This window comes from Mustelus asterias, chromosome 27, assembly GCF_964213995.1.
Source record: "Mustelus asterias chromosome 27, sMusAst1.hap1.1, whole genome shotgun sequence".
NCBI lineage: Eukaryota > Metazoa > Chordata > Chondrichthyes > Carcharhiniformes > Triakidae > Mustelus > Mustelus asterias.
The window spans coordinates 38,625,690-38,644,749 of record NC_135827.1 but is presented as its reverse complement, the minus strand read 5'-3'; the positions used below and the strand labels follow the sequence as shown (position 1 = coordinate 38,644,749).

At 44.2% G+C, this 19,060-nt stretch overlaps 2 protein-coding genes across 2 annotated transcripts in view; one reads left to right on the top strand and one right to left on the bottom strand.

The window, feature by feature from the left end:
* Nucleotides 1-19,060, top strand: part of LOC144479966 (uncharacterized) — a 418,329-nt gene that overhangs the window by 184,369 nt on the left and 214,900 nt on the right. The gene's annotated exons all lie outside the window — the stretch shown is intronic.
* On the bottom strand, nt 536-15,946 carry LOC144480005 (hyaluronan synthase 1-like). Its single transcript, XM_078199157.1, has 4 exons — nt 15,296-15,946; nt 4,155-4,380; nt 2,469-2,601; nt 536-1,211 (listed from the first exon to the last, which is right to left on the bottom strand). Exons 1-4 carry the CDS (start codon nt 15,944-15,946, stop codon nt 536-538), a joined length of 1,686 nt encoding a protein of 561 aa, XP_078055283.1.

Sequence of the window (19,060 nt, the reverse complement as noted above, 5' to 3'; positions counted from 1 at the left end):
CTACTCCTGCTCCTAGTTCTTATGTTATCTCCTATATGTATTGTTAATGTGAAGTTTGGATCGATGTAAAGTGGCCACTCTTCCGGTTTGATGCCTAACAAGGAGTGTCAGCTGTGAGTTTCACATCTGAACCAAGTCCTGTTCTCACCCCATGTCATACATTCTAGTAAAGGTTACTGGACAGCAAACTGGAGAGAGCTCTCTTGCTACCTTAGCAAGGCTAATTATAGTGCTCCATACTGTCACCCTGAAAGAATAGTCTTCACTGTCTGCTTGTGCATTTACCCAATACTGATGAATGAGTTCCAAATATATAATGCTCTGTGGTACTGGTTACCGCAGAATGAAGCTGGCAGAGAGCTGGGAGATAGTATCCCTACCAATTTTCTGGCTTGAAAAGATGCATCTCCCAGAAGGGACTGCAGAGAAAAGTTACCCCAGGAACAAAAAGCAGAACCTCTCAATTTATGTTTGTAAAATATGTTTCACGTATTCCTCAAATGTTTCAGTAATTGTGAAGTGATTTACACAAAATCTACACGTCAACGCGGTACATTGCAATGTTCCTCTTACACCGGTGCCATGACCATAGATGGTAAATTGCAACCATAGTTGCCCAGTATGAAAACAAGACCAATGAACCACCGAGCACATAGTTTTTATATGACGGCTGTTCAGCGTGGATCCAAGATCTTTCAGTCTCTGTGAATATAGTCTCAATCAAGCCCACAAGGAGGGTAATCCCCCATACCAACAGTGGAAGCAATGGGGTGTAGTTCTTGACTCTCTCTTTGCGCCCAGATGTTCCCCAGCTGTTATTGTTAATTGTAAGCAGGGAAAAGCATTTGATTGGCAGCAGTCCACTCAAATAGATGATAGGATACAGAGATACCAATATCATCACCAGACCCCCATTCAGGCATACAGCATTGAATGCTTTGAGCAATGCAATGCCATGGAAGCAGAGGAGCACCCAGAGAATATCCCAGAGATATCCGTGGTAGAATACCTTGACAATTGTCACAATGATGAAGACAGGCAAAATCCCCATGACTACAGACTCATACGTAATCCATAGACTTTGCTTATGCCACCAGAGGGAACTGTAGAACCATTCAATGAAGGATGACTTGGTCCATCGCATTTGTTGATTAAGCCAGCGCAGGTATTGAGCTGGAGTTTCTGTGTAGCACCAAGCTTTGGGTGTATACCTGGGTGAAACAAATGAGTTTTCTTTAATTAACTTCCCTTATTTCTGTATTTGGCTTTCATTTTAAAGCAATCAAATTTAACACAACTTTCAATATTATCATTAAAACCAAGCTGGTCACAGACACTAGAATATCTTGACATTGCAATCCCATCTCTGCCAGCTTCTTTAGCCATCTTACCATTGTCTTCCTGTCCTTAACTTAACTACCCTGAGAATTAGCCAAGGAGAGTACTTACTTGTATCAAACTGCCTCAAGACATAATAAGAATATAACTCGATGGATCACCAGAATTGACCTAGGCACTGAACATGACAATAACACACCCAAGCAAATGGACCCTCCAAAGTCCTCTTCACTAATATCTAAGAGTAGAGGGTCAGAGTGGATGAGGCCATCAGGCCGGGAAGGGGGGTCGGGTTTCGGGTCGGGTCGGGGGTTGGGGTACTGTGGTGGGTCATAGAAATCATAGAAATCATAGAAACCCTACAGTGCAGAAGGAGGCCATTCGGCCCATCGAGTCTGCACCGACCACAATCCCACCCAGGCCGTACCCCCACATATTTTACCCGCTAATCCCTCTAACCTACACATCCCAGGACTCTAAGGGGCAATTTTGTAACCTGGCCAATCAACCTAACCCGCACATCTTTGGACTGTGGGAGGAAACCGGAGCACCCGGAGGAAACCCACGCAGACACGAGGAGAATGTGCAAACTCCACACAGACAGTGACCCAAGCTGGGAATCGAACCCGGAACCCTGGAGCTGTGAAGCAGCAGTGCTAACCACTGTGCTACCGTGCCGCGGGTCCTCTGGGGGGATCATGTGTGTGGGGGGTGTCTCCTGTGAAGCTGGGTCAAGGTGTTTAGGTAGTTACTCTAGAGTTAGAAGTGATTTTTTTCCTTTCAACTCTTTCAGAATAACTATCGGTAAAACTGGCAGAGCCATCTGAAATTAGCAATTCAAATCGCTTCTGTCGGATGGTTCCTAGCCCGGCACTATTATCCAGGGGAAGTTAGCACTTCTAGGCAATTGCTGGGAAAAACCTTACGTAGGAACTTCCTGGAGGGATTCCCCAGCGCATCATTGGGCTACTGCCTCCAGATGTGACACTGGGGAATCAGACAGTTATGGGCCATAGTTTGGATGAGAAAGTCTCATCCATTTAAGTGGAAATAATAGGCCCGTATTTAACATTTTGGCTACAACACAATTCTTTTAATATAAAACCAAGCAGAAAATAGATTCATCTTACTTGGTGGAGTAGCCTAGACTAAGCACCCTATTAGTCAGGTGACGATCGTCCCCAAATGTGCACCGAATTCCCAGGAATCTCTGATTGTACCAGGGTTCTAGTAACTGCTGGAGCAAGTTATTCCTGTACATCCCTGAAATAGAATGCCATTGTTAGAATTGAAGACAGACTTTGGACCTGGGTCTAGTCAAACAGTTCCGTGTGCAATGATGAATGGTTCTCATACCAGAGATAGACCTTGAAATTGAAAAGGTTAGAAATGAGCTATTGAGGAAGTCAGACCTGATAGCAAAACCAAAAAACACCCAAAAAAGGCTGACAACACATCTTCCTCTTGTCTCAGGTGATTTACCAATATAACAATGCTCAGTTCCCCTCCTGAACTTTTCACCCTTGTTCGTCCTAAACTCCAAACGCTTCCTTCTCCCTGCATTATGTTGAAATCAAGACTTATCACACGGTCTCCTATTCTAACTCACTCATTCCCAGGGATTTAATACTGTATTGTGTACAGTTCTGGTCACCCTATTACAGAAAGGGTATTATTAAACTAGAAAGAGTGCAGAAAAGATTTACTAGGATGCTACCAGGATTTGATAGTTTGAGTTATAAGGAGAGGCTGGATAGACAGGGACTTTTTTCTCTGCAGCGTAGGAAGCTTAGGGGTGATCTTATAGAGATCTATAAAATAATGAGGGGCATAGATCAGCTAGATAGTCAATATCTTTTCCCAAAGGTAGGGGAGTCTAAAACTAGAGTGCATAGGTTTAAGGTGAGAGGGGAGAGATACAAAAGGGTCCAGAAGGGCAATATTTTCACATAGAGGATGGTGAGTGTCTGGAACAAGCTGCCAGAGGTAGTAGTAGAGGCGGGTACAATTTTGTCTTTTAAAAAGCATTTAGACAGTTACATGGGTAAGATGGCTATAGAGGGATATGGACCAAATGTGGGCAACTGGGACTAGCTTAGTGGTTAAAATAAAGGGGGTGGCATGGACAAGTTGGGTCGAAGGGCCTGTTTCCATGCTGTAAACCTGTGATTCTAGGACTCAAATGCATCACATCTCTGTCTTTCCTTTGTACTTCAAATGGCTGACTTTACACCCCAAATTTGGCAGCATTGCTCTGTGATTTATCTTCGCTTTGACTATTGTTCAGCCACAGTGCATCCTGGAAAATCTTTCTTTGTCCATAGAACCACAGAATCCCTGCAATGTTGAAGGAGGCAACTTGGCCCATCAAGTTTGCACCGAGTCACCGAAAGAACATCTTATCAAGGCCCAATCTGTCCCCATTCTATTCCCGTTTCCCCGTGTATTGACCATGGCTAATCCACCTACCTACACATACACATCTTTGCACATTAAGAGGCAATTTAGCATGGCCAATCCACCTAACCTGCACATCCTTGAACTGTTGGCGGAAACCAGAGCACCTGGAGGAAATCCACACAGACACGGGGAGAATGTGCAAACGGCACACAGTCACCTGAGGCCGGAATTGAACTGGGGTCCTTGGTGTTGTGAGGCACCTCGGTGTTCCAGGTGTCTAAAAGGTAAGATCCACAACTTAGGCCTACTTTACACAAATTGCACTGTACCAGGGAGATCTATGAAAGGGTTTTATTTTAAACTATCTGGGATCATGACATCCTCCAATAAGATCCTGATTTGTTCACATGCCTTACCTAAAGGTCCACTGATACAGGACACACAGTCAAAGTAAGACTGGCAGGCTCGTTCTATATTGAATGTGATCCAGTAACGCAGGCTGCTCATGAAACTAACAAACGAGTCGGTGACATTGAGTACTCGCACTTCCCCTCCAACTGCTCCATAGTTCTCCTTTGAATCCAAAACTTTAACCAGTTCCATAGTTGCTTGTGAGTCAAGCTTTGTATCTGAATCACAGACCTATAATATAGAAAATTAACACAATCCACTGATAAACATGTACAATTCATGGCTAAAGCCAAATAATTAATTGGTAAAGATACATAAGAGGTCATTTTATAAGTTCACTTGGCTGACAGCGATCGTCATACTCTAGCACAGAAAATCTCTATATCAGGCACATGGTTTCATGATTTTCTAAACATTGTAATGAATCACCAAAACGTTATGTTGCCAGAGTGCCCAATATACATTGCTGGCAGGCCAAGATCCCATGGGCTCAGAAAGATTTCCTATATTACTTTAACTATAACCATCCATCTAACTATATCTGGATAGAGTCAGCAGCACTTCATGAAAACTGGCCAGGTCAATAACATTGGGCTATTGCTGTTGTATCTGTATGTCCAACTTTAACATTATTGCAAAGACTGTCTTCAGATGCATGGATTGATCTGGATATATCAACATTCCAAGCATCAGTAACTCATACATTAAGTGATCACCAACCAAAAAGACATTTCCAGTTGTGAAAGGACCAAGTGAGAGGTTGGATGTTGTGTTTTCCATCATCTAATACACTGTGGACTAGTATCATGACCAGGATGGGAGGAGTGTGCAGTTTCTCTAGACCCGCTACTCCACAAGTCGCACCATTAGTGTAAATGTTTAATTCATTCACCAAAATGGCCAGTTGTTATCTTCGCTACTGTTAGACTCAAAACAAAAGAGGCTTTAACCAGGCCTGGTTTTTACATTTGGGGCACACCCAAAGCTGGCTTGGGTAGGAGCGGATGTGAAACCCACAATGTTCAATTAAAATTATCCCGTTGCAAACTACCAAGTACAGCTGCACTATCAGAGTTGCCATCTTTCATATGAGAGGTCAAATCAACGCTGTCAACTTGTTTGGGTGCTTGTAAGAAATAATATATAGAAAGAAGTGCAAGAGCTCTCCCAGTGTCCTCGTCAACATTTATTCTTCAAGCCACACCATCAAAAATAGATCGTTTGGTTGCTTTTTATTTGCTGTTTTTGGCATTTTGTGCATATTTCGGTTGCCTTTGACCGAATAATAAATGACTGCACTTCAAACGTAATCCATTGGTTATAAACTGCTTTGAAATATCCTGAGGATGCGATAAGGAGCAATAAAAATGCAAATTCTTTCACTGTGCAATTACAAACCTAAGCGGATTTCTTTTGGAAACTATGACTAACCTTTTATCTCATCGTTCAAATTTATATGCCGATGATAAGGGTGAAAACACAGCAAAACAAAGGTGGCGGTGAGGTAGATGGTGAACTTTCCGTGACATTTTTGAAAGCGATGAAAGGCAAAAAGGAAAGCACGAGATGTGGAGAAATGAGCAAAGAATCTGCCCTTTGGGTTTAGGCGGTTCAGTACTGACAAAAATGGAAAGTGACAAAGAAAGTGGCGCATTGATTGATAGGAGCTATAGAGCTGGAAATACTACACATCAGCAATGTTCAATGTAGACTATGATATTGAATATACTTGCAAAGAGGCTGGGCTTGTTAGCATTGTATGATCAATCATAGCTGCGGAATTATTTTTTGCCATGTGATAACCTGATAAAAATATGAATGAAGAAGCTCATGTTGTTTTGATATCTGTCATTATTTATAGTGCTAATCAAAGTACTTAAACAAAATATGGGATGTGAGCATTACTGGCAAAGCCAACATTTATTGCCCTTGAGAAGGTGGTGATGAGCTGCCTTCTTGGACCACTGCAGTCCAGTGTGTACTGAAGGTACTCTCCTACATTCATACATCAGATGATCGGTCACAGACCTGAAATATTAATTTTTTTTTCATTCATTCATGGGACATGGGCGTCGCTGGCTGACCGGCATTTATTGCCCATCCCTAGTTGTCTGAGAGCAGCTGAGAATCAACCACATTGCTGTGGCTCTGGAGTCACATGTACAAAGAACAAAGAACAAAGAACAATACAGCACAGGAACAGGCCCTTCGGCCCTCCAAGCCCGCGCCGCTCCCCGGTCCAGGATTGAATCCTGAATCCAGGATCCCCGCCCAATTTTCCAGCCTATCTACATACCAATATCCTATCCACCGAGCTGTCCCTCACAGCTACGATGCTTTGTTCATTACAACCTATTAACTCACCCCCACCCCCCCATTCCAGACCATGTGATCTCCAGGGAGAGGCGAAAACCCAGAGTGAAAAACCCCAGGGCCAATATGGGAAAAAAAAAATCTGGGAAATTCCTCTCCGACCCCCTGTGGCGATCGAAACGAGTCCAGGAGATCACAATGGCCCTGATCGGAAAATGCTTCCCAACCCTAGTCATTTCCACTTCCACGAACACCATATGAATTCCCTGCCCCCGAGACAGGTTCCCAACTATCCGCAGTCTCGCTCTGTACTGGCACCAGCAAGATGATCATAGAATGAAGCCTTGAAACGAGAAACCAGGAACAATTAGCCCGCGCCGCTCCCTGGTCCAAACTAGACCACTCTTTTGTATCCCTCCATTCCCACTCCGCTCATATAGCTGCCTAGATAAGTCTTAAACGTTCCCAGTGTGTCCGCCTCCACCACCTTGCCCGGCAACACATTCCAGGCCCCCACGACCCTCTGTGTGAAATATGTCCTTCTGATATCTGTGTTAAACCTCCCCCCCTTCACCTTGAACCTATGACCCCTCGTGAACGTCACCACCGACCCGGGGAAAAGCTTCCCACCGTTCACCCTATCTATGCCTTTCATAATTTTGTACACCTCTATTAAGTCTCCCCTCATCCTCCGTCTTTCCAAGGAGAACAACCCCAGTTTACCCAATCTCTCCTCATAACCAAGCCCCTCCATACCAGGCAACATCCTGGTAAACCTCCTCTGTACTCTCTCCAAAGCCTCCACGTCCTTCTGGTAGTGTGGCGACCAGAACTGGACGCAGTATTCCAAATGCGGCCGAACCAACGTTCTATACATCTGCAACATCAGACCCCAACTTTTATACTCTATGCCCCGTCCTATAAAGGCAAGCATGCCATATGCCTTCTTCACCACCTTCTCCACCTGTGACGTCACCTTCAAAGATCTGTGGACTTGCACACCCAGGTCCCTCTGCGTCTCTACACCCTTTATGGTTCTTCCATTTATCGTGTAGCTCCTCCCTACATTATTCCCACCAAAATGCATCACTTCGCATTTATCAGGATTGAACTCCATCTGCCATTTCCTTGCCCAAATTTCCAGCCTATCTATATCCTTCTGTAGCCTCTGACAATGTTCCTCACTATCTGCAAGTCCTGCCAGTTTTGTGTCGTCCGCAAACTTACTGATCACCCCAGTTACTCCTTCTTCCAGATCATTTATATAAATCACAAACAGCAGAGGTCCCAATACAGAGCCCTGCGGTACACCACTAGTCACAGGCCTCCAGCCGGAAAAAGACCCTTCCACTACCACCCTCTGTCTTCTATGACCAAGCCAGTTCTCCACCCATCTAGCCACCTCCCCCTTTATCCCATGGAATCCAACCTTTTTCACTAGCCTACCATGAGGGACTTTGTCAAACGCTTTACTAAAGTCCATATAGACAACATCCACGGCCCTTCCTTCGTCAACCATTTTGGTCACTTCTTCAAAAAACACCACCAGGTTAGTGAGGCATGACCTCCCTCTCACAAAACCATGTTGACTATCGTTAATGAGTTTATTCCTTTCTAAATGCGCATACATCCTATCTTTAAGAATCTTCTCCAACAACTTCCCCACCACGGACGTCAAGCTCACCGGCCTATAATTACCCGGGTTATCCTTCCTACCCTTCTTAAATAACGGGACCACATTGGCTATCCTCCAATCCTCTGGGACCTACCTGTGTCCAGTGACGAGACAAAGATTTGCGTCAGAGGCCCAACGATTTCACCTCTCGTCTCCCTGAGCAGCCTTGGATAGATTCCATCAGGCCCTGGGGATTTGTCAGTCTTATATTCTCTAACAAACCTAACACTTCCTCCTTTGTAATGGAGATTTTCTCCAACGGTTCAACACTCCCCTCCGAGACACTCCCAGTCAACACATCCCTCTCCTTTGTGAATACCGACGCAAAGTATTCATTTAGGATCTCCCCTACCTCTTTGGGCTCCAAGCATAAGTCCCCACTTTTGTCCCTGAGAGGTCCGATTTTTTCCCTAACAACCCTTTTGTTCCTAACGTATGAATAAAATGCCTTGGGATTCTCCTTAATCCTGTCTGCCAAGAACATTTCGTGACCCCTTTTTGCTCTTCATTGTACTCCTCCAGAGCTCCCTCCGTTTTTAGCTGCTTGGACCTAACATACGCCTCTCTTTTCCTTTTGACCAGTCCCTCAATTTCCCTGGTTATCCACGGTTCTCTAATCCTACCCTTCCTATCCTTTTTTACAGGCACATGCTTGTCCTGTAGCCCTAACAACCGTTCCTTAAAAGACTGCCACATACCAGATGTGGATTTACCCTCAAACAGGGTAAGCCAGACTGAGTAAGGACGGCAGATTTCCCTCCCTAAAGGACATTAGCGAACCAGATGGGTTTTTCCGACAATCGACAATGGTTTCATGACCATCAGTAGATTCTTAATTCCAGATTTTTTTTATTGAATTCAAATTTCACCATTTGCCAAGGCGGGATTCGAATCCGGGTCCCCAGAACATTAGCTAAGACTAGCTAGGGTAAATACATGGGGTTATGAGGATAGGGTCTGGGTGGGATTACGGGCAGTGCAGACTCGATGGGCCAAATGGCCTCCTTCTGCACTGTATGATTCTGTGAATCTATTCTGGATTAATAGTCTACTAATACCACTAGGCCATTGCCCTGCCCTATTTCTCTCTCCACAGGTGCTGCTATACTTGGACGAAGGGTCGTCTGGACTCGAAACGTTAGCTCTGTTCTCTCCTTACAGATGCTGCCAGACCTGCTGAGACTTTCCAGCATTTTCACTTTGTATATTCGAGGGATACAGTCCCATCTTTATTCAGAAGGATCCATTTTTCAATTAACCTGTGATTAAAGTAACTATCTGATCCAGTAAAGGACCCTTCCTGAGATATCAAACCGCCTTTTCTCTTTCAAGTGCAAATAAAAATACAATTTTTAGCATTTTCTCTCATTTTGGTGCACTAGTACAGTGCTGTCATGATTCTACATTCCATCTATCTCCAGTGTTCCACTTGTAGCTAAGCTGAAAACCAAATGCTGGGCAGGATCGGATCAGGGCATGGCTTTTGATTGGGTTTAGTTTTATTGTTGCTGATCAAAATATGTTGGAAAGCTTCATTCCCAATGCAGCATGAGACATTGGTGGGACCACATCTGGAGTATTCATAGAATCCTAGAATCATATTGTGTACAGTATTGGTCTCCTTATGTAAGGAAAGACTTAAATGCATTAGAAACAGTTTAAAGAAGGTTTACTCGACTAATACCAGGAATAGGCGGGTTGTCTTAGGACATAAGGTTGGAGAAGTTAGGTTTGTATCCACGAGAGTTTAGAAGAGAAAGAGGCAACTTAATCAAAACCTTTAAGATCCTCAGGACTTTGACAGGGTGGATGTGGAGAGGATGCTTCCTTTTATTGGAAAATCTAGAACTAGCGGTCGCTGTTTAAAAATAAAAGGCCACCCATTTAAGATAGAGGACGGGAATTTCTTTCTCTCAGAGGGTTGTGAGTCCCTAGGACTCTCTTCTTCCGAGAGCTGCCTGGTAAAATCTTTGAATATTTCTTAAGGCAGAGATAGATTCTTGATTGACAAGGAGGTGAAAGGTTTTTGGGGGTATGCATGAATCTGGCACAAAGAACAAAGAAAATTCCAGCACAGGAACAGGCCCTTCGGCCGTCCAAGCCTGCACTGACCATGCTGCCCATGTGAACTAAAACCCCCTACCCTTCCAGGGATCATATCCCTCTATTCCCATCCGATTCATGTATTTGTCCAGATGCCCCTTAAAAGTCACTCATATGGAATTGAGGTTAAAATCGATCAGCCATGATCTTATTGAATGGCTGAGCAGGCTCGAGGGGCCAAGTGGCCTACTCCTGCTGTTAACTCATACACATGTTTGTACGACAAAGAAATATAGCGGAAAAGAAAACCAGTATGTCCTATTTACATTTTAGAAATTTCCAGATGCAAAACTAGTTTATGCAGTCCGTCAATGTGGTGAACCACTGTTACTACATGTATGTGCCTGGACACACCCATGCTGCAACTGGCCCGAGACTCCTCCCTTTCCACCCAGAGTGGGGTATAAAGGTGATGGTCCCTCCTCCTTGCCTCAGTCTAGACCAGGTCAGCTACAAGGTTGTGCTTCTGTTCTCTGTGAATAAAAGCCTATTAGTTTCACTCACTCACAGGAGTCTTCGTGTCATAATTGATAGTGCATGACAATGATAGGTGGCAATCTTCCCTGTACAGTAATTCTGCCAAACAGCAAGACATGTTCGGATTATATTCATTGGAGTTTAGAAAAGTGACATCTCAGAAATATAAAATTCTAACAGGATAAGACAAGGTAAATTCAGAAAGAATGTTCCTGACGGTGGGGGAGTCCAGAACTAGGAGTCATAGTTTGAGGATAAGGGGTAAACCTTTTTGGACTGAGGTGAGGAGAAATTTCTTCACCCAGAGAGTGGTGAATCTGGGAAACTCACTAGTTGAAACCAAAGTGTTGTGTGATTTCAAGAAGAAATTAGATATAGCTCTTGGGGCTATATCAAGGGATATGGGGGGGAAGGAGGGATCAGGATATTGAATTTGATGATCAGGTATGATCATAATGAATGGCGGAGCAGGCTCAAAGGCCAAATGGCCTACTCCTGCTTCTATTGTCAATGTTTTTGTTTCTAAAATTACTGATGGAAACATGCTGAAGTTCCATGAGATAAAATGGAAGCTGCCTAACCAGACGGCAGGACAAAATGACAATAACATGAAAAAAATAACCTGGCGGGCAATGAGACAAGCTAGAAACATGCTTACTATAAATTTGTACACAGTTTAGACTTCCTGTGTAGAGGAGAACAGGATAATGAACATTGATTGTTGCTGCAAAGCTCTGAGCCGCTGCATTATTCCAGTTACTTTCTTCTCATTACAGGCCCATAATTCAATGTTCTGCCTTGTGACTAAAGGGAGGATGTTCATTGTGTGACATTCTTGAAAGTTTTCTGAAATCGAAAATGTAGTTATGTGCCTTTTCAGTACCTGATGACCTAAGCAGTGTTAGTTCTATTCAAGATATTCAAACTTGAATAGAACTAACTTTTGTGTTGGTAAAAAGAAATGAAAATAACCAAGGTCAAACAGGATATCTAAAGGCTTGCATACCAATGGTTTTCTGGTTTGATCGCTGGTCTGTACTGAGTTAGCCAGGTAGCATTGGAGGACCTGTAATTAACCTCACTGCCCCTAGGCTAAGGAGGGGTAAAAAACAACCATATCTCCTCAACCTGATGCCCGACTGAAAAGTGTGTTTAAAAAGTCAGATAGAGGTAGAACCAGTTTGCCTCGATCTCCCTCTTGCTCCAAATTAAATAGCAACAAGTTTGATTTTGATTTGATTTATTATTGTCACATGTATTAACATACAGCAAAAAGTATTGTTTCTTATGCGCTATACTGACAAAGCATACCGTTCATAGAGAAAGTAACAAGATAGTGCAGAATGTAGTGTTACAGTCATAGCTAGGATGTAGAGAAAGATCCACTTAATGCAAGGTAAGTCCATTCAAAAGTCTGACAGCAGCAGGGAAGAAGCTGTTCTTGAGTTGGTTGGTACGTGACCTCAGACTTTTATATCTTTTTCCCGACGGAACAAGGTGGAAGAGAGAATGTCCGGGGTGCGTGGGGTCCTTAATTATTCTGGTTGCTTTGCCGAGGCAGCAGGAAGTGTAGACAGAGTCAATGGATGGGAGGCTGGTTTGCGTGATGGATTGGGTTACATTCACAACATTTTGTAATTCCTTGCGGTCTTGGGCAGAGCAGGAGCCCATACCAAGCTGTGATACAACCAGAAAGAATGCTTTCTATGGTGCATCTGTAAAAGTTAGTGAGAATGTAGACAAGTGTAGACCATGCAGCTCCGCGAGACTATTCTGTCATTTGTTGAAGTCAGCACTGATCTGTACCTTAACTCCAGCTTGGGCCATGATTTTCAATTGACTTTTGGCCAATCTCGAGCCCCAGCAGCTTTTTGGCCGAATGAGTCCCAGATTGCCACCAACCTTTGTTGTGTTTCCTGGCTTCACTCCTGAATGAACTCGCTCTAATTTTAAGGTTAGGCCCCCTTGTTCTGGACACCCCCACCAAATGAATTTTTTTTCTTTATTTATCTTATCAAATCATTAATTCATCTTAAACATTTAGATCTTAATCTCTTGTACTCAGCGGAAAACAAGTCTAATATATGCAATCTATCCTCTATAATTTAACCCTTTTAGTCCGGGTATGATTCTGGTGAATTGTGCAGCACTTCCTCCAAGGCCATTATTACTCAATTTCTAGGCTGACAATAGAAATTGATGCTTGGTGAGTTATCAGAAGATGGAAATATATTTGATAGAATTCATAGAATCATAAAATCCCTACAGTGCAGGAGGCCATTTGGCCCATCGAGTCTGCACCGACAACAATCTCACCCAGTCCCTATCCCCGTAGCCCTATGTTTACCCTGCTAATCTCCCTTGACACTAAGGAGCAATTTAGCATGGCCAATCAACCTCACCCGCACATCTTTGGACTGTGGGAGGAAACTGGAGCACCCAGAGGAAACCCACGCAGACACGGGGAGAACGTGCAAACTCCATACTGACAGTCACCCGGGTCCCTGATGCTGTGAGACAGCGTTGCTAACCACTGTGCCACCGCGCTGCCCCAACGTAAGTGAATAAATGTAAGTCAATGATCCTCACATTTATAATATTTACTGACCAGCAAAGCTTGGTCTGAACTCTCTCGCCATGATGTGGATCACTCACCTAATGAAGGGGCAACGATCCGAAAGCTCGTGCTACCAAATAAGCCTGTTGGACTTTAACCTGGTGTTGTGAGACTACTTACTGAACTCTCTAGCACATTTGTACAACAACCTTCAATTGGAAATATCCCTCAAAAGGAGGAAAAACATTGGATCAAGGTCTCGCGGACAATCAAAAAGATAAATAAAACGCACCTTGAATTTTTATGTTGGGTAAAGTTGCTTTTGTGTCCAAACTGTAACTTTAGGCTTGTAACTTTCTCCCTTCTCAGACTGACATAGTTGCACAAATGTAAGTGCTAATTGTATGAAGAAAATATGCATCAATATATTAGGAAACTAAGAGAGCACCTGGATTTGGACCTTATTTTTTTTTTTTAAATGCTACTAGTACCAATTTTTATTTTTGCTTTGTAAGGTCTGTGATTTGCTGTTTTTGTGGAACTCATCACTAGACGATGCGCCAGAGCAGTTTAGGTCAACTTACCATCATTTTCTCTGTGGACAGTGTCTGCACACCTTGCATATAATACCTCCCTTCTCCTTGGTACCTCAACTCAAACAAGGATGGGTCATCCCTTTCTATGAACTTTGAAGCTGGTAATTTAGTTTGGGCCAACAGAGGTACGCTAGTGTGGATGTTGGGCCTGAACTTCTTTGAAGTGGCAATCAGGTTTGGATTGGCATTCAGTGCCCAATTACGTACCTCATTGTTATTTAGATCCCATCTCACCCAATCTTCTGACTCAGGCTCGGCGAGATCCAGCCAATGCAGTGTGTCCCCGGAGTCCAGCGTGGAAGTCCAGGAAATTCGAAGTGAAGGAGCCAAACCCGCTGATTGGACTGGGTTTGGTGGGGGTGGTCAGGCCTAGAGGGAGGGAGGGGGACAGGTCTCAGGTCAGGTCTGGCCCGTGGTGTCAGGCCTCAGGGCGTGGGGGATTGGTGGGGGAAACCTGTGCAGAGGCTGGTGGGAGGAACTTAGGGACGGTGTGGGAGAGAGGAGTGTGGGAGGGAGTCCTCTGGGTCTTTGTATGTGTGTGGGGGGATAGAGGGTGGGGAATTTGAAATCTTTTAAAAAGTCCTGAAAATCATCAATGGTATCACTAAAAGTGACCACAAAGCTGCAAATTTGTTGCGAAAAGCCTAACGATGTGGGTGGCACAGTGGTTAGCATTGTTGCCTCACAGCTCCAGGGACCTGGGTTCGATTCCCAGCCTCGGGTCACTGTCTGTATGGGTTTGCATGTTCTCCCCATGGCGTGGGTTTCCTCCAGGTGCTCCAGTTTCCTCCCACAGTCCAAAGATGTGTGGGTTATGTGCATTGGCCATGCTAAATTGCCCCTTAGTGTCTTGGGATGGTAAATTAGAGGGATTAGTGGGGTAAATATATGGGGTTACAGGGATAGGGCCTGGGTGGGATTGTTGTCGGTGCAGACTTGAAGGGCCGAATGGCCACCTGCACTGTAGGGTTTCTATGAATGTCCTCTTATCAGCTGCTATGTGACTCCGATCACCAATGGTTGATTGTTAAGTGCACTTTGAAATGGCCTAACAAGCTGCTTAGTTGCTGTCTGTCATGGCAGCTCAAGAAGATGGCCCACCATCACCATCTCACGGCAAGCAGGGATCTGGGAAACAAGTCAGCCTTAACAGTGATGCTTACTTACATCCTGAGACTACATTTAAAAAACCATGCCACAGAACTCTCTGAGGAAGTTGAGATCATAGACTCGCAACCACTGGAGATGATCAAGAATTTAAAAAAGGAACTGGGGGTCATACATGGGTCAGATGGAATCTGAGAAACGCAGCTCAATTTTCAGTTTCAGAGTGATAAAGCAAGAGGAATTTATTTTATGACTAAGGTAAATTCACACCAATGTAAAGGCTAAATAAGTGACATAGACTTGGTGCACCGATCGTACCTGAATGTAATCCACAGAGTCCCTGACAGCTTTGAAGGCTGTGTACATTACTTCTCTCTTTCCTCCTTGTTTCTGCATGACGCAAACACAACGTTTGGTCCTGATTAGTGACTCCACTTCTAATCTCTCCGGATTTCCAATACATGCCTCCCCATAAAACAGATTGACAGGGTCTCTGTGCGGTTTGTTGTTATCCTCCTCTTTATTCTGAATAATTCTACTGAAATTTCTTGAGTGATAGTTGCCCTCCCACACATATGTCCCAATATCCTCCTTGCAGAAAACCTCCTTGAACATGTCCATCATGTATTGGTCTTCTTTTGTGTTCCCATCAATGACCATGATAACTCTCAGCTTATGACTTGGATACGCAATGTTCTTCACAGAATTAAGACACTGTGCCAGGTATAAAGGGTCCTCCTGATAAGCCGATATAATTATGGCCACTGACTTGGTGCTACTACAAGGCAAAGCATTATCTTCCGGCATGCTGCACTCAAACAGGGCAAAGATTGTTTGAAGAAATAGATGGATAATGATCAGGGAGCCATACACTCCAAGCGAAATGAGTTTATAACCATTTAAGAGGAGCTGGAATCCTGCCAGATATGCCCAAGACAAACCTAAAAATAACAGCAGTGCAAAGACCATGGTACATGTTCTATGAACCACTGAAACCGTGGCGCCATTGTTATCCATAGCTGGAAAGGATAAAAGCTGACAAATTCCCGATTGACTGTGGAATGAAAGAGACACAAAACCAAAAGCTTTGTCAACATGTGTCAGTATGCTGATTCTAATATTCACTAATTCTACCAACATATTGTTCTCTAGTTAGTAGCAGTAACTTGAATTAATACGGCAGCTTAAAATCTCAAAACCCTTAACGGGGGTGTAAGTCAACAAAAAATGCTGGATCAAATAGTGAGATATTAGGAGTGGCCAAATAGCTAAGTCAGTGATTGGTATTAAAAAAGCTGTTAGAAGCCAAGAAGTGAGTGGAGAGGAATAAGGGGTGAAGAGATGGAATTCCACAGGGTTTAGACAGCTGAAGGCAGAGTTTGTAATGATAGCATGAAGGGAGGAGAAAATGTACAAGAGGCTGGATTCAGGCGAATGGAGATAGTAAGAATGGCGCTAGGGAACTGGAGGAATTGAATTTAGGAAAAGAATTTTAAATTATAGACATTGAACGTTCAGAAACCAACATAGATCAGAGAGCTGGAGCTGATGGCTCAGTGGGACCTGTGTAGAGTAGCTATGGCAGCAAGGTTTTGGATGAAATTACATTTATGCAGGCAGGAAGATGAGTGATTGGGGAAAAGTACATTGGAATAGAGTGGCATGGTGACCCAGTGGTGAGCACTGCTGCCTCACAGGTTCGATTCCAGCCTTGGGTGACTGGGTGCAGTTTGCATGTTCTCCCCGTGTCTGCGTGGGTTTCCTCCGGGTGCTCCGGTTTCCTCTCACAGTCCAAAGATGTGCAGGTTAGTGGATTGGCCATGCTAAATTGCCCCTTAGTGTCCCACGATGTGTAGGTTAGGAAGTTAAAACTAGAGGACACAGCCTCAAAATAAAGGGGGGTCGGTTTAAGACAGAGTTGAGGAGGAACTTCTTCTCCCAGAGGGTGGTGAATCTCTGGAATTCTCTGCCCACTGAGGTGGTGGAGGCTACCTCGCTGAATATGTTTAAAGCGCGGATGGATGGATTCCTGATCGGTAAGGGAATTAAGGGTTATGGGGATCAGGCGGGTAAGTGGTACTGATCCACGTCAGATCAGCCATGATCTTATTGAATGGCGGGGCAGGCTCGAGGGGCTAGATGGCCTACTCCTGCTCCTATTTATTATGTTCTTATGTTCTTATTAGCGGGGTAAATATGTGAGGTTATAGGGATAGGGCCTGGGTGGGATGCTCTGTCGAGAAGTCAGTGCAGACTCATTGGGCCGAATGGCCTCCTTCTGCATTGTAGAGATTCTATGATTCCATAACTACGTGAGCCTGGAGGAAACTAGCAGATGGGCTGAGAATGGGCAGAGATGAGTGATTTTACGGAAAGTTATCTTTGTGATGGAGAGGATAGTCAGAAGTTCTGGTCAGGGTTGATTAAAAAAAGCAAGGTTGGAAAAGATCTGATTTAGCCTGGGAGAGGGATCATTATTGAAGAAGTGAAACCCTGTTTCCTAGGGTTGATTTGGCTATAGATGAGGGAGATGAAAGGGATTAAGGATGTGTCATTAGGATACCCCTGAGACAGAAGCGAAACCATTGGTGTAAATGCATTCACTACAACTGTACAGGTATGGGTGGCACGGTGGCACAGTGGTTAGCATTGCTGCCTCACAGCGCAAGGAAGCCCCGGTTTGATTCTTGGCTTGGGGTCACTGTCTGCATGTTCTCCCCGTGTCTGTGTGGGTTTCCTCCGGGTGCTCCGGTTTCCTCCCACAGTCTGAAAGACATGCTGGTTAGGTACATTGGCTATGCTAAATTCTCCCTCAGTGTACCCGAACAGGTGTCGGAGTGTGGCGACTAGGGGATTTTCACTGTAACTTCATTGCAGTGTTAATGTAAGCCTAATTGCGACACTAATACATAAATAATAATAGGTAAGGGTGACCAAAAGCAGTCCAACTGAGGTGGATAACAGAGGGAAGGAGTTAGGAGAATAACCTGGTTGAAAGCCTGTAGAGAGTGCGGGGGGGGGGGGGGGGGGAGAGAGTGTACCACAGCAACAGCAGTCACAGTGAATATCATTGGATTGGGCCATTTTAGTAATGTGGGAAGTTTAAAAAATTGCATGGAGGGATTGGCCATAGGGAGTTTTGAGAGAGTCTTTGGGTTTTGGGTCTTGGGGAGGAAAAGTAAGGTTAAAGGTGGCATGTTAATCTGCAAGACAGAGGGGACGGGGATGGAGTTTTTAAAGGTGGCCAACAGAAGTTTAGGGGAGGCGATGGCCTAGTGGTATTATCACTGAACTATTAATCCAGAAACTCAGCTAATGTTCTGGGGCCCTGGGTTCGAATCCCACCACGGCAGATGGGGGAATTTGAATTCAATTTTAAAAATCTGGAATTAAGAATCTACTGATGACCATTGTTGATTGTCGGGGAAAACCCATCTGGTTCACTCATGTCCTTTGGGGAAGGAAATCTGCCGTCCTTACCTGGTCTGGCCTACATGTGACTCCAGCGCCACAGCAATGTGGTTGACTCTTAACTACCCTCTGGCAACTAGGGATGGGCAATAAATGCTGGCCAGCCAGTGACGCCCATGTCCCACAAATGAATTAAAAAAAACAGCTAAGGTTACAAAAATGAAGAAAGAATTTCCCAGCTGCTCCGCATCAATTTCAGACAGCTGATCATTTGAGAGTACGCTGTTCTCACAAAAATATTCCAAATTTAAATATATATGGTCTCTAGTGTCTTCTCCCTTTTTCTAAAGATGTTGACTGAGATACAGGTTCTATCAGCACTGAAGCTCTCCAACATCTTATCTAAGTGACCATTCTGAATGGGTGAGCTTGGTCAGTGGTTGGGTAAGGCTCTTCTCACTTGGGAAGAAGCATCATAGCCAAACCTAATCCAGTTTTTTCACACACACCTGGACTACCCATGGTGTCCCTTTGAAAATAAATGTTGTTTAAATTATTGTGAAAATAAGTTTGATCAGGATTTACCTCAATTCGTTCTTGGGATGGAGGCATCGCTGGCCATTGCCAGGACTAATTGCCAACTGATTGCCTTGCTGAATTAGGGGGGATCTC

Bases quoted from the DNA above. Each gene is read 5' to 3' on its own strand.
- LOC144480005 (XM_078199157.1), bottom strand. From the start codon at position 15,946: ATGGTCTTTGCACTGCTGTTATTTTTAGGTTTGTCTTGGGCATATCTG. The intron at 2,602-4,154 runs GTAAGGCATGTG...ATTCTATTTCAG, and splicing joins CTGTATCAGTGGACCTTTAG to GGATGTACAGGAATAACTTG. The intron at 1,212-2,468 runs GTAAGATGAATC...TGTTTCACCCAG, and splicing joins AGTCTAGGCTACTCCACCAA to GTATACACCCAAAGCTTGGT.